This window comes from Harmonia axyridis, chromosome 2 (assembly GCF_914767665.1).
Source record: "Harmonia axyridis chromosome 2, icHarAxyr1.1, whole genome shotgun sequence".
NCBI lineage: Eukaryota > Metazoa > Arthropoda > Insecta > Coleoptera > Coccinellidae > Harmonia > Harmonia axyridis.
Genome location: NC_059502.1, coordinates 60,848,093 through 60,861,945, shown reverse-complemented (window position 1 = coordinate 60,861,945; position 13,853 = coordinate 60,848,093). Strand labels below are relative to the sequence as shown.

Genomic DNA, 13,853 nt, shown 5'->3' with positions numbered 1-13,853 from the left:
GTTCACATTTTGAGTCCATAGGCGTAGAATATATCTCGTCTATGGCGTAGTATTTGTGAGATATCGAAAACTTCAAAAAAATTCAATGCTAACATTTGTAGGTTTCCTTCAAATAGAGAATTTAGCAAAATATGGTGCCACGTATTAATATTGTAAATGAACAATTTGCCGAAATATGCATATGTTTGTTCCAAACATTTCAGCACCGAAAATTTAATAAGAGGCAGTAAGAGAACCATTGACTACGCCACTGAAATGTTTACCGCTTACTAGTTGTCAATTTTGCAGGTTTGTTGTTGTCCTATCTAACTTTATCATCATACTGTTGCAATTGATTACAATACAACGCTATTTACTTCTAAGGGCACCTCTATCTTTTCTTTCCTCTGAGATTGGGTACTAACGGGTGTTTTTTTTCGAGGTATATAACTTTAAGTTGGCATTACTGTTCAAGACGGCGACTGATTCAACAGCTGTCAAGTGATTTATTCTCAGTTTGGTTTGGCAATTCATCATGAGTAGACTCACGTCTGAACAACGCTTGCAAATAGTGCAATTTTATTTCGAGAATAATGGTTCTGTGCGGAATACGTATCGCGCACTTAAGTCCATTTTATTTTGTTTAGCGATGAACCGCACTTCTGGTTGAATGGTTACGTCAACAAACAAAACCGCCGCATTTGGAGTGAAGCTAATCCTCAAGTGTATGTCGAAACACCGTTAAATCCAGAAAAACTGATTGTTTGGTGCGCTTTAAGGGCTGGTGGAATCATTGGTTCAAAAACGATTATGGCCAGAACGTTACAGTCAATGGTGAACCGTATACAGCCATGATTATTAACTTTTTCATTCCTGAATTGAACAACTATGATGTCCAGGAGCTGTGGTTCCAACAAGACGGCGCAACATGTCACACAGCTCGTGCCACAATCGATTTATTGAAAGACACGTTTGGGGACCGCCTAATTTCACGTTTTGGACCTGTGAATTGGCCTCCAAGATCTTGTGATTTAACACCGCTAGACTACTTTCTGTGGGGCTATGTAAAGTCATTGGTCTATGCGGATAAGCCACAAACCCTTGACCATTTGGAAGACAACATTCGCCTTATTATTGCCGATATACGGCCACAAATGTTGGAAAAAGTCATCGAAAATTGGACGTCCAGATTGAACTACATCCGAGTCAGCCGTGGCGGTCATTTGCCAGAAATCATATTTAAAATGTAATGCCACAAGATTATCTTGCGGTTCAATAAAATTCATATCAATCGAATAATCCATCGTTGTTTTATTGCAATTTAAAGTTCAATAGCTCTAAAAAAAACACGCTTTATATTCCTCACTTTAGAATTCTCTGTACCTTAGCACCAATAGCTCTGTATCTCATACAAGTTTGAGTATGAGGTGCCAAACTGAATCGGCTTATTGTATGTATATACTATTAGATGTTGAAAAAGCTTTCGGCCCAATTTAGCATAATGGACTAACCTATACAGGGTGGGCAACGGTCGATGGTACTCTACACTTTAACCATAATATAAAGAAATTTTTACTATGTTCAAAGTGATCCTTTCAATGTCAAGGAAGAAATAATTTTTTGCTAATAATTGGATAATGGCCATAAGGCAATTTTATATCTTCAATGTTTCTGAGTTCATATTTAAATAAGATGACTGAGAACAAAAATTGTCACAAACATGAAAAAGAGGAAAAGCAGAACTTATAGGTACCTCAAACAGACTACAATGTTCCAAAGGTTTATTTCCACCACTGGACCGAAAATTTTCAATTGAATTCCACATGGGGTCGAATATTCGAAAAACTTCAAACTTCGAAAAGAATTGAACATTTTATAATAGAGAAAAAGAGATAAGAGAATATTGAATTATTAGATATGAATTTTGTTACTTTCTGTGGATGTCAGAGTTTATCAATAAAACTTATTATATTATATTATTATTATATTATAGTTACTATTACAAATGTTTTCTATTCAAATTGACAAAGTATATATTTTGCTTGAGATTACTTCCTTGAGCTGAAACATAGTCACATAAGTCACATTTATGCTACTTTTCACCCAAATGAATGGACTCTATATGGCATTTGAGACGGCCTTTATAAGCTGAAGCAAAGTCACATAAGGGACATACATGCTCTCTCTTATTCAGATGGACGGAATCTATGTGGCATTTAAGGTTGTACTTTGAATTTGTATCATATTTACAAAAGTGACATTTATGCTCCTTTAAATTCAAATGTATGGACTCTATATGGTTTTTGAGACCATACTTATAAGCTGAGGCAAAGTCACATAAGGGACATACATGCTCTCTCTTTTTCAGATGGACGGAATCTATGTGACATTTGAGGGCGTACTTTGAATTTGAATCATAGTTACAGAAGTGACATTTATGCTCCTTTTTATTCAAATGGATGGTCTCTATATGGGTTTTGAGACAGCTTTTATAAGCTGTAGCAAAGTCACATAAGGGACATATATGCTTTCTCTTATTCAGATGGACGGAATCTATGTGACATTTGAGTTGGTACCTTGAATTTGAATCAAACTTACAAAAGTGACATTTATGACGTTTTTTATTCAAATGGATGGAATCTATATGGACTTTGAGGTCGCGTTTATGAGCTGAAGCAAAGTCACATAAGGTACATATATTCTTTCTCTTATTCAGATGGACGGAATCTATGTGACATTTGAGTTGGTGCCTTGAATTTGAATCAAAGTTGCAAAAGTGACATTTATGCTCCTTTTTATTCAAATGGATGGAATCTATATGGACTTTGAGGTCACGTTCATGAGTTGAAGCATAGTTACAAAAGTGACATTTATGCTTCTTTTCATTCGCATGGCTGGAATCTAGATGGACTTTGAGGTTGTGCTTATAAGCTGAAGCAAAGTCACATAAGTGACATTTATGCTCCTTTTTATTCAAATGGATGGAATCTATATGCACTTTAAGGACATGCTCATAAACTGAAGCAAAGTCACATAAGTGACATTTATGAATATTTTTCTTCAAATGCATGGACTCTATGAGATTTTTGACATATGCTTCGTCAGTTGAAGTTTCAACGTTTTCCATATGATGATTTTTAGATGATTTTTCGGGCATGTTTCCGTCTGAACATGGATGTTTTTCCTTGTAATTCAGGCCTTCTTCCATATATATTTCATAGTCACCGATGAACTGTTTAACGATGTCCACATCTTCAATTTTTAATTCACATTCAGAACTTTCATCGAAAAGTCTATTTTTGACCCTGAAAAAAATCGATATAGTTTATTCAAAATGATTTCCGATCAAAATAAATTTTTTTTGGGACCGTTATACAGCTATAAGAAGGAAAATCAATGTAAAAATGAATTACAAAGTATTGCTGAAATAATTATGGATTCAATATTTTTGATAATTCATAATTAAAAGTCACTTCGAACCACTTTCAGGTAGGTATCCAAGTTCTCAAAAACTCCACTTTTACGTTGAAAATTCTTGCGAAAATTTGAAGTACATGTCTCAGTTTACTTTTTAGTGGTGTTTCCTAATATTAAAAGAGATTTTCAAAATTCCGATGTACATGGTGTTGTTTCGAGGATTCAAACGAGTCATAATTTTTCGTTAACCCGGACCTGGATTTTCAAGGCGATTATTGCATGATATATTTGGGCTCCCAATTAAGAACATATTTGCCAAATATAAAGAAAATATACCAGGTGGTTCGTTTGATATGGCCTCAGAAAGAAACGGGCAAAATTCATAAAACATTCTTCTCGGATACGAAGACAGTAAGACCTAATAAATGGGATATCTCCAGACATGGGCGCTCGCAGGGTGGGGGCCAGGGGGGGGCCATGGCCCCCCCTGAGATTTTGAATACCTCATTTTTCAGCACAACACCCTCAATATTACTTTCTCAATCCAAAGGGCAAGGAAAAAAGGAAAGTAATGGATTCATAACAATTTTCCAGTTTTCAATGGAATTAGATACTATAAATACATCCATAATACACTTTACACATATCCATAATAGGCAGAGGTATTTTTTTAAATGAAAACTAGTTTAGACGCGTTGAGAACTTCTTGGGTGGAGAAAAATCGTGGAACCGAACGCAATCCATGCATGTCAATTTAAAAAAAAATCCATCTTATATATACTCTCCTATTGTCTTTAATAGATAAAGGTAATAAAAAAAGTATTGGAGAAAATAGAAAAAAAAATTACAGATTATAAAAACAATAGTTTTTTGCGGAACTCAAGATATGCCTATACGAGAGAGCAACAACAACTCTGGAAATTTTAGTGATCTTTTGAAATTCAGAGTAGACGTTGGAGATAAAGATTTAGAGATCCATTCATTCAACGCAGCTGGTTTGAATTTGGACAAACTTGTAGCACAAGGTTATGATGGAGGCTCAACAATGGCTGGTGAAATTCTCAGGGTTCAAAATATCATAAGAGACAAGTACAAGAAAGCAATTTATTTCCGTTGTGCCTCCACTAGGTTGAATTCAGTAATAAATGACATCAGTAAAATAACTGAGATTCGTAATAGCATTGGCACCGTTAATGACATTATAGTCTTTTTTCGAGAGAGTACCTTAAGAAGAAATCTGATTCCAAATATTCCTTTGTTTTGTGAAACTCGTTGATCAGCCAAATATAAATCTTAGCCGGTTATCGCTGAAAACTTCAATACTATTTTCAAAACTCTTTTTGCTATAAAATCTGGAGAACACTACACTACACATTTTTATTAATTTTGTAGATTTTCACCGTCATATAAATTTAATTATAGAAATATGTGGAAAACATCGCTCAGATGATGCATGCTTCACAGAATTTTTTTCCAAAGCATCAACTATTGCTCAGAGTCTCAATATAGAGATTGGAAAACCACGAATTTGCGGAAGACAAATATACAGATCTAATTATGAAGCAGATTCAGCTGAAGATTACTTCGAAAAATCTATATTAATTCCATATTTAGATCATTTGATTTCAGCCCTTGAAACGAGATTCTTGAAAGAACATATAATGCTTTTTTCTTTCTTCAATTTTTTGCCAAAGAATTCAAAATTACTAGATATTGAAAATTTCGCATCTAAGGTCGGCAATATGTATAACATTGGAAATTTAGAAAGTGAATTGAACATTTGGAATGAGTATTTATCTAAATCACAAATGGATGAAAGCATAAAAATTGAAGATCTTATCGGACAATGTAAATTTTCTCCTGCTGTCAAGGAATGCCTTATTCTTCTCCTTACATTTCCATGTACTACTCGTGCTATAGAGCGTAGTTTCAGCGCAGAATTAAATTTTAGATCAGAATAAAATATGCCTACTCTGTTGTATAGCGATTAAGTATTTTGTCTTCAGAATTAATATTGTTTTTATGTGTTGTTTTTTGCAATTTATGATTTGTTAATTTTGATAATATACTTGTTTGTTGTTTTTACATTTTGGAGCAATTATGTGCTATTTTGAATCATATTTTAGTATCATGTTTTAAACCCCATTGTTTGCGTCATTCACTGTATATTTCAAGATTTATTATTATTCTTTTATTATTTTTATGAACATAGTTTTATCGAGCATATATGTATATATTTTTATTTCGTTATTACTCGTTTTTTGTTTATTTATCAGCAATTATAATAATTATTTCATGTCGTTCCCATATTGTTATATTTATTTTTTTGTAAATTGTTCCATTCAATGTGACTCTTTTTGAAAAGAGTTACCGTATTATTTTACATCACCCTATGTTGTTGATGTTAAAAAAAATGTTGAAGTGGAAAACATCATAATTTTTATTTTGCACTGTCCTCCCCCCACTCATGAATATAAATACAGAAATAGAAAGAAACGGAATACTAATATCGCTTACGATAATCATGAACGCCTTATCAATTTTCAATAATTTTCATTTTTTGCCCCCCCTGAGAAAAATTTCTGCGGGCGCCCATGTCTCCAGAACCGCCTTGGTGCCACCTATGCACCTGTGAAGTAGTTCCATTTCCCAATGAAACACCCTGTATATTATAGTATATAACAATTTTTTTCTTAATTCTACTGTTCTACTAGGCTGTTGATAGTATCGTAGGGAAGTTCATTTGTTAGGTATAGATTTGGGTATTATTCAGGTTGGTCATCAATAAACTCAATGCTTCAACCAAATTTTTAATTGAATACCAAAATGAAATGGTCCAGATATCAAGACAAGTTTCTAAGTAAGAAAATGGAATGAAATTTCCAATCATCTTTCACAATTATTTACTCGATAGAGAATTACTCACCCATAATCAGAATTCAATTGTTCAGTTTCAGAATCACTCATTATTATATAAATTAATTCAATTTTACGTGACAATTGTGTTTGACAGCAGATAGGTAAATATTGCCGTTCCAACCTGACGTTGTCAAGGAAATGGCAAAGCATAGCTCACTAACCTACTAATATTTGAAACTACACATAAACTTACTCCTTTGAAAATAGTTGTCATTGTGACATGTCAAAAATGCAGTTTTTAAATTTTCGAAAATGTTTTGATAAATACCATCAGATAAAATTTCATTCACGACTTGTACCATAATGATCGTCTTTATGATCTTTATTACATAAATAACTATTATGAAACATCCTTCATACAGAATAGAATAATAATTAGAAGTTTTATGCAAAATTTCATTTCCACCAGAATCATAGAAAATTCAAGTGGAATAACGAAATAATTATGACCAGTATTTGTTGTTGTTTTTAAGATATTTTCTGTTGTTTATGTACGTTTTATGAGTAATTATTTTGAGAAAATAATTGATGTATACCTGACGAATTTTTTTTTTTCGATTATGTGTTACCGTTTATTGCCAAGGATGGTGTTGAAATAAGTTTCATATTCTTGTTGCATTGAGAATTGCTATGATGCAAATGTAAAATTTTGCCTATCCCTCATAGATAATAGATATGACTATTTTGTCGCGACTCATTTTTATATTAACCTTATTATATGTTATTTGAATGAATAAGGAAGACTTATTTAATATTTAATCAACCGGTACTCCATATCTTTCGAATGCATCTAGATGATTATTTCACTTCGATATTGAACACCAATCTTTGTCCTCATAACTGTCTTTATTCGAATTTTTTCTCCAATACAATCCAGTCTATGATTTTGAAATGAAAGCTAAAGCAACAATGAAACCAAACAGTAGGGCTCATGACGTCGAGTTACTCAATCAAAGGTATAATAAAAGAGCATCACTAAGAATCTATTAAGTACGAGAAAACGATTGTCATTTTCAAGGTCAATATCCGTAAAAATAGTTTTGCTTCAATCCGATAATTAAAAACTTGATTTTGAATTGAAAGGCATGGATCCAAGCACAAGCGTCTAGATTGGTTATAGATGTCCAGATCAAATAATGAGATACCTGTCTGAAATTCGTGGTTTCAACTTTCAGTTCAATTGGATTATTCAAATAATAATCTTCAGATTTTATCTGTGGGTTAACATTATGTATTTCGAATGTTATCTGAAAATTTCAGGGGTATATTTCCAGTATGTCCATCAAGTTGGCGAATTAACTGAAATCAAACCAAACCTACTATTTCGCGAGTGACAGACTGCTATTTTCGAATTGTCAGTTCTTCTCCTTTCTGAACGTATCTGTGAATCGAGCTGTTCCTGATTGACAATGATTGAGAACAGTTCGCAAAAATTGAACTTTTCTCGCTAATAATTTTTCTATGGCACCCGAGTTTTGTCGTTTATATTCCGCAAGAATCAATCAGTCAAACTTTCATTTAGTTTCTACATAATTTTAATTTATTGGGTAACTTATTTTTATATTCTTCTTGAATTTTCAACGATTATAATGACGCGATCAGCATGAAGGCATGAAGGTTGAAATGCTGTTTTACATCTAAATGCAACATTCCATTTCGAATATGTAGTTTTGATATTATCAAAGGTAATACCACGAGTGCTTCAAATATTATCGATAATTTTTTCTTTTCCACGAAAACTTGCTTATTTGGCAAAAACATGAAAACAAACCGATTGATAAAATCCAACCTTTAGGACTTTTTAGGAATTTTTTTACAAAAAAATTCATAATTTTAATTAAACTAAGCATTAGATTCATTGTCATGGGCTGATTTAAATACTATATTGTTAAACGGGACAATCATAAAGTTATAGTCATTATTATAGTTCTTTTTTGCAAGAGTTTGCACATATTGCCAAAACGTGACTGTTTGAAATTTATTCGGAATGAAGTTTTCAAACTCAATCGTGTTGTCATAGTGATTGATAATTGCACTGAATTCAATTAATTGTGTAATGAAGACATGATTGGGTGACATTTAAATGACAAAATTTGATTGTTTGCTAGAACTGTCCAAAAATTTTCAAGAAAAGAAACTTTCTAACAGACATATCGCAGATTGAGCCTTATCATTTGAAACTATTCTTGGATAAAATTGAAAAAATTGAAGACTTTGTGTCGAAATGATACAGCGATCTGTTCGGACAATGAACGCTCAACCCTAGTCAAGGGCGTAGATCCTTTTTTTCTTGGGGGTAATCGAAACACTTTTTTTTAAGACAACGTTTACTCATATCTGCCATATGAGAAAGAAAATTATGATAACGAAAAATTACTCTAAGTAATAGCATTTTATTGATTCGATTGTTAATACCATTCGATTGTTCCTTAATTGGAGGTACGAAAAAAAATGAAAAATTCCTTGAATATTTTAAGAATTAATATCCTATACATGGGCCCGCATATGCTTCGTTTTCGAGATACAAGTTGATTTTTCTTCCTTTTTTGTGATGCATTTAACATTTCAACCAATCTCTATGGATCTTCTCTACGGATTGTGTAAATTAGTACCAAATCTTATAATTAATTATTTATTTATTACAGTTCACTGGATCTCAAAATAATTAGAATTTTCCTTAGGATTACAGAAGAATTGTTTGACAAGAACCTACAAGTAACCATAAGATGTAGTTAGTACTGAACCACAGTTTTTTTTACATTTTTCTAAAGTACCAGTGGTTCACCAAAAAAAAAGTTTGTTTGGCCACTCTTCCAGAAAAAATATCAACCTTTAGATTTGCTTGCAAAATTAGCATATCACATGATGAAAACTTCAAATTGGAATATATATATATGCCAAATTTAAGTTGAATATCTTTCGAAGGGAAGGTGCTTTGAGAAAAAAAACTTTGAACTTTAATATTAATATCTCCAAAACAAATCGTTTCCGGACCAATGTTATAGGACTTCATTCCTTGAAATGAGGAGTCTGTCATTTTCGTTTGTACCTCCAATTTGAGATTTCTCTGTATAGTCAATTCAAAACTGAAGTCTTTACAAATGAATTGCAATTTGAATGAAACACATTACATTGTAAAACAGCACAGTTATTTTTTTTGATCAGTTCAAGTCTTTGATAACTGCAGTTAAAATTTTGTGAGGAAAATAATGTTTATCGATGACGAATGAAAAACAGATGGCAAAACAAAGGGGAAGCCAACAAAACGGGAAGATAAAGGAAAATAATAAACCTCGGACATAGACGTGCTCGTAGTGCAATAAAAGTAGGTAATCATCTTGAAAGAGTAATAAACTCATAAACAGTAAAAGGGTCCGATTTTTTGCTGCTGTGTCGATTTAAAAGAAAAGTGAAAAGAGTATTGGTTCATTTTATGGAACAATTTTCGTTTTTCGTCTTTGAGAGAATTCTTAACATTTATATTCTGGAAATCTTGGAGGGGGTAATTACCCCTAGTACCCCCCCATTTCTACACCCCCTACCCTAGTATAAAATGTTTTCCTCCTAGAACGATTCCAATGGTTCATAAATGGACTTAATAAGGAACAAACAATGTTCCATGTGTCATGAAAAGCAATAACCCTTCCAACTGGCCATGCAGCCTACAAAGAATACTATTTTGGCCTTCTTCATCGTTTGCGTGGATAATTTCATAAGGATTCCGCATCGTAAGTATTTTTCAAGCGATTCTTCTCTTCAGATGGTATCAGTCGACCATCGACCATGATCGGGCAGGGCTATTATTATTGAAGTAACTTTGACCTAGATGGTGACCTTGATACTGATCACTAAAAGTACTCAACTTTGTGAACTGGGTCGACATCTTAGAAGTACACTTAGGTTAACTTGTGAGGTGCTATAATTCAGAACTATCAAGTTTAAATTACGAGCAGCATTCATGACTATGGGATTTGCAAATGGCTATTACAGACAACAGTTAGACTCTGGATTTTAATCTACGCCTTCCCATAATTCACTGTGGGGAATCGTACGAATAATCTCTTCAAAAAAAACCTCTCAAGAACAAGAAATAGGAATTGAAATGAAACTATATAAAATACGCATAAATTCTTATAATTCATTACTTATTGATAAGTTATTGGTCAACAAACATAGAAAAACATTAAAATCCTATTATATGCTTTATTATTTACTAACTGACAAAGAAACTGCAACACCCAGAAGGAGCTGTTTAAATTTTTAATTTTTTTTGGTAGAACATAGATAGTATAGCAAGGAGTAAATGATTGAATTTGGACACGAAGTGTTCCTTTCAAAAGAGAGAAAAAAGTTATATTCGAAATGTTTCCTACTGAAAAATATTTCGAATATAACTTTCGATTTCTTTTAAGAGGATCATTCCATATATTTTCTCAAATGTGATGTAGAGTAAGGTGTATAATAGAATTCATAAACATGTTTTGATAATATAGGGTGTTTTTTTTTTTCGAGGTATATAACTTTAAGTTGGCATTACTGTTCAAGATGGCGACCGATTTGAAAGCTGTTAAGTGATTTATTCTCAGTTTGGTTTGGCAATTCATCACGAATAGACTCACGCCTGAACAACGCTTGCAAATAGTGCAATTTTATTTCGAAAGTAATGGTTCTGTGCGGAATATGTATCGCGCACTACGTCCGTCAGCGATGAAGCGCACTTCTGGTTGAATGGCTACGTCAACAAACAAAACTGCCACATTTGGAGTGAAGATAATCCTCAAGTGTATGTCGAAAAACGGTTACATCCAGAAAAACTGACTGTTTGGTGCGCTTTATGGGCTGGTGGAATCATTGGTCCGTAGTTCTTCAAAAACGATGATGGCCAGAACGTTACAGTCAATGGTGATCGGTATAGAGCCATGATTACTAACTTTTTCATTCCTGAATTGAACAACCATAAAGTCCAGGAGCTGTGGTTCCAACAAGACGGCGCAACATGTCACACGTCTCGTGCCACAATCGATTTATTGAAAGACACGTTTGGTGACCGCCTAAATTCACGTTTTGGACCTGTGAATTGGCTCTTGTGATTTAACACCGCTAGACTACTTTCTGTGGGGCTATGTAAAGTCATTGGTCTATGCGGATAAGTCACAAACCCTTGACCATTTGGAAGACAACATTCGCCGTGTTATTGCCGATATACGGCCACAAAAGTTGGAAAAAGTCATCGAAAATTGGACGTCCAGATTGGACTACATCCGAGCCAGCCGTGGCGGTCATATGGCAGAAATCATATTTAAAATGTAATGCCACAAGATCATCTTGCGGATAAATAAAATTCATGTTAATCGAATAATCCACCTTTGTTTTATTGCAATTTAAAGTTTTATAGCCCTAAAAAAACACCCTTTAGGTCGTTAAGGCGATTTTCGAATAAATGATTTAAAAAAATTGTGGTGTATAATTGACTAAATGTAACAAATCCAAAGAACAATTCTTTAACAGTATGCTACTTTCCCTAATAAAAATGTGTTCGGTATCCTTTGATTTTTTTTGAAATCTAGTTTGCGATTTTAGTTTCCACGTATTCGTTTCAAAAAAAATTTGTTCAATAAATAAAATATGTTATTTTCCTCATGAATAAGTACGTTTCGGCGTTAATTGTTAGTCAAGATTCAAGATATTTAAAGATTTCTTGATTTTTCTTGAGTAGAAATCTTGGTATCGACATGATACTTCTTATCTGTCTTGAAATCTAAAATTACTTCTTTTGCCTTGATATTCTCTCGAAATCAAGACAAGATCGAAATTTTCAAAAAGTTGGCGACACATAAGTTTCACCTCAAATTTGAGTGTCGAACCCGATCTTTTGAGAACACTCTTGGCACAAAATTAAAGAGACGTTTGAGAAAAATAACATCCCGTAGTTCATCTGGAACCAAAGGTTCTGAAAAATTCTAATTGAATTGACCTTCTCACTCACTCTCACTGAAGGCATAAATATGAATATTTCATTTTCCCGATAACTATTTGAGCTCACCGTATGAAATGTAGCGATGGTAGATATTTATTCGAGATTATTACGAAAGATAGTTGCATCATGTACTAACATGAGGTATTTATAACTTCAATCAATTTATCGCAGAGGATAGCAAGAATAATGAATCAAATATCTCCGCCACTGCAAACCAATTATGATCGTTTATTTACCCAAGAATCCCTGCAAGCAGCTATTAAGCATGGCATAGCTCGGACTCATAGAGATATGGAACTGGAGTTCTCGTGAGCCATCAAAATGTTTGTCGCGTTCTGCAGTCCGACAAAGAACATTAAGATAAACTGACCAACAATTCTGGATATTCATTCCGAACTGAAGAGTTCACATAATGACTTTGCGAATTCTCTTGAACCAATCAGCAGGAGACCTGGAGATCTTTGTGTGTGATTGTACAAACTTAGCAGTTGTGTTGATAGAATGTTTTTTTTCATTATCGTTTCGATCGTGGAGTTTTTGAAGGAAAAATAAGAACCATAAGTTTGAATGAAGCGAATCCAGAATTCTCGTCGCAATGGAACAAAATCTCGAGGCCCTCAAAATGTATCCCTACTAAGGAAGTTTCCAAATTAGAACAGAACCTTGAAGGTGTTAATATCACTCATTTGATAATTGATAACCGAAACTCTACAATTGTGTTTTTTTTTTGAAAATTCTCATCTTACTTAATTTTTTTCAATTTTTTCCACGTTGACCAAGTTGGATTTTAATTTTGAATTATTTTCATCAGAAAAGGATATGATATGTATGAAAAAACAAAACTATGCTGTATTAGATATCGAATAAGAATAGGTATGATTGGTACTTATATAAAGAGAAGAATAGTCAATTTCTAATATAAATTTGACTCCAACTTTCGAATTCCACAATTTATGTTTGACAAAATTATTTTGAAAACTTTCCAAATAATTTCTTTATTTCCTAAGAAAATTTCCGTTAGAATGCAGCCACTAGTTTTGTTTCAGCAGATTTTGCTTTGAAAGAAAAAAGAACTGAAAGAAGCAAAGAAAGGACAGAAATAAATCAGATATTTTTTCATTGAAATTGAAAAATATATCCATAAATTATGTTTGAAATGACCTCCACCATTCCTTTTTTCTTCAATTAGTAGTTTTCACCTGTAATTTATTCTCAATCCTCTTTCTGCCTCGTCTATTCTTACGGTGTTAGATCTGGACTTTTTGCTGGCCACAAAAATACATAATCGAAAATTATAATCGAATTTCGTCAACTTAGAAAAAATTGGCGTAAAATGAAGTAGGGTGAGAAATCTTTTTAAAAGCACAAGTAATATCTCGTAAACTCTTTCATTCTGTAATTTTCCTTTGGAATATTTTACTAGTTCCCCATAGTCTTTATTTTTGATATTCCTGTTTGCGTATGCTGAACTTTTCATTTTCCATCGACAGGTTTTCTGCCTATATTTTTCGATGAAACCTATCAAAAATTCTTTCATTTTGAACAAGAAATTGGTATGCTA

The 13,853-nt window shown here is 33.1% G+C and overlaps 1 protein-coding gene across 1 annotated transcript; it reads right to left on the bottom strand.

Moving 5' to 3' along the window:
• Positions 1-1,963: 1,963 nt before the first annotated feature.
• LOC123673546 (zinc finger Y-chromosomal protein 2-like) lies at positions 1,964-6,439 on the bottom strand. Its single transcript, XM_045608103.1, has 2 exons — positions 6,323-6,439; positions 1,964-3,284 (listed from the first exon to the last, which is right to left on the bottom strand). Exons 1-2 carry the CDS (start codon positions 6,361-6,363, stop codon positions 2,072-2,074), a joined length of 1,254 nt encoding a protein of 417 aa, XP_045464059.1. The 5' UTR covers positions 6,364-6,439; the 3' UTR covers positions 1,964-2,071.
• Between the last annotated feature and the right edge of the window lie 7,414 nt (positions 6,440-13,853).

Excerpts from the sequence above, each read along its gene's own strand:
- LOC123673546 (XM_045608103.1), bottom strand. The coding sequence starts at position 6,363 with ATGAGTGATTCTGAAACTGAACAATTGAATTCTGATTATGG. Across the intron at positions 3,285-6,322 it reads CAATTGAATTCTGATTATGG|GGTCAAAAATAGACTTTTCG; the intron begins GTGAGTAATTCT and ends GATTTTTTTCAG.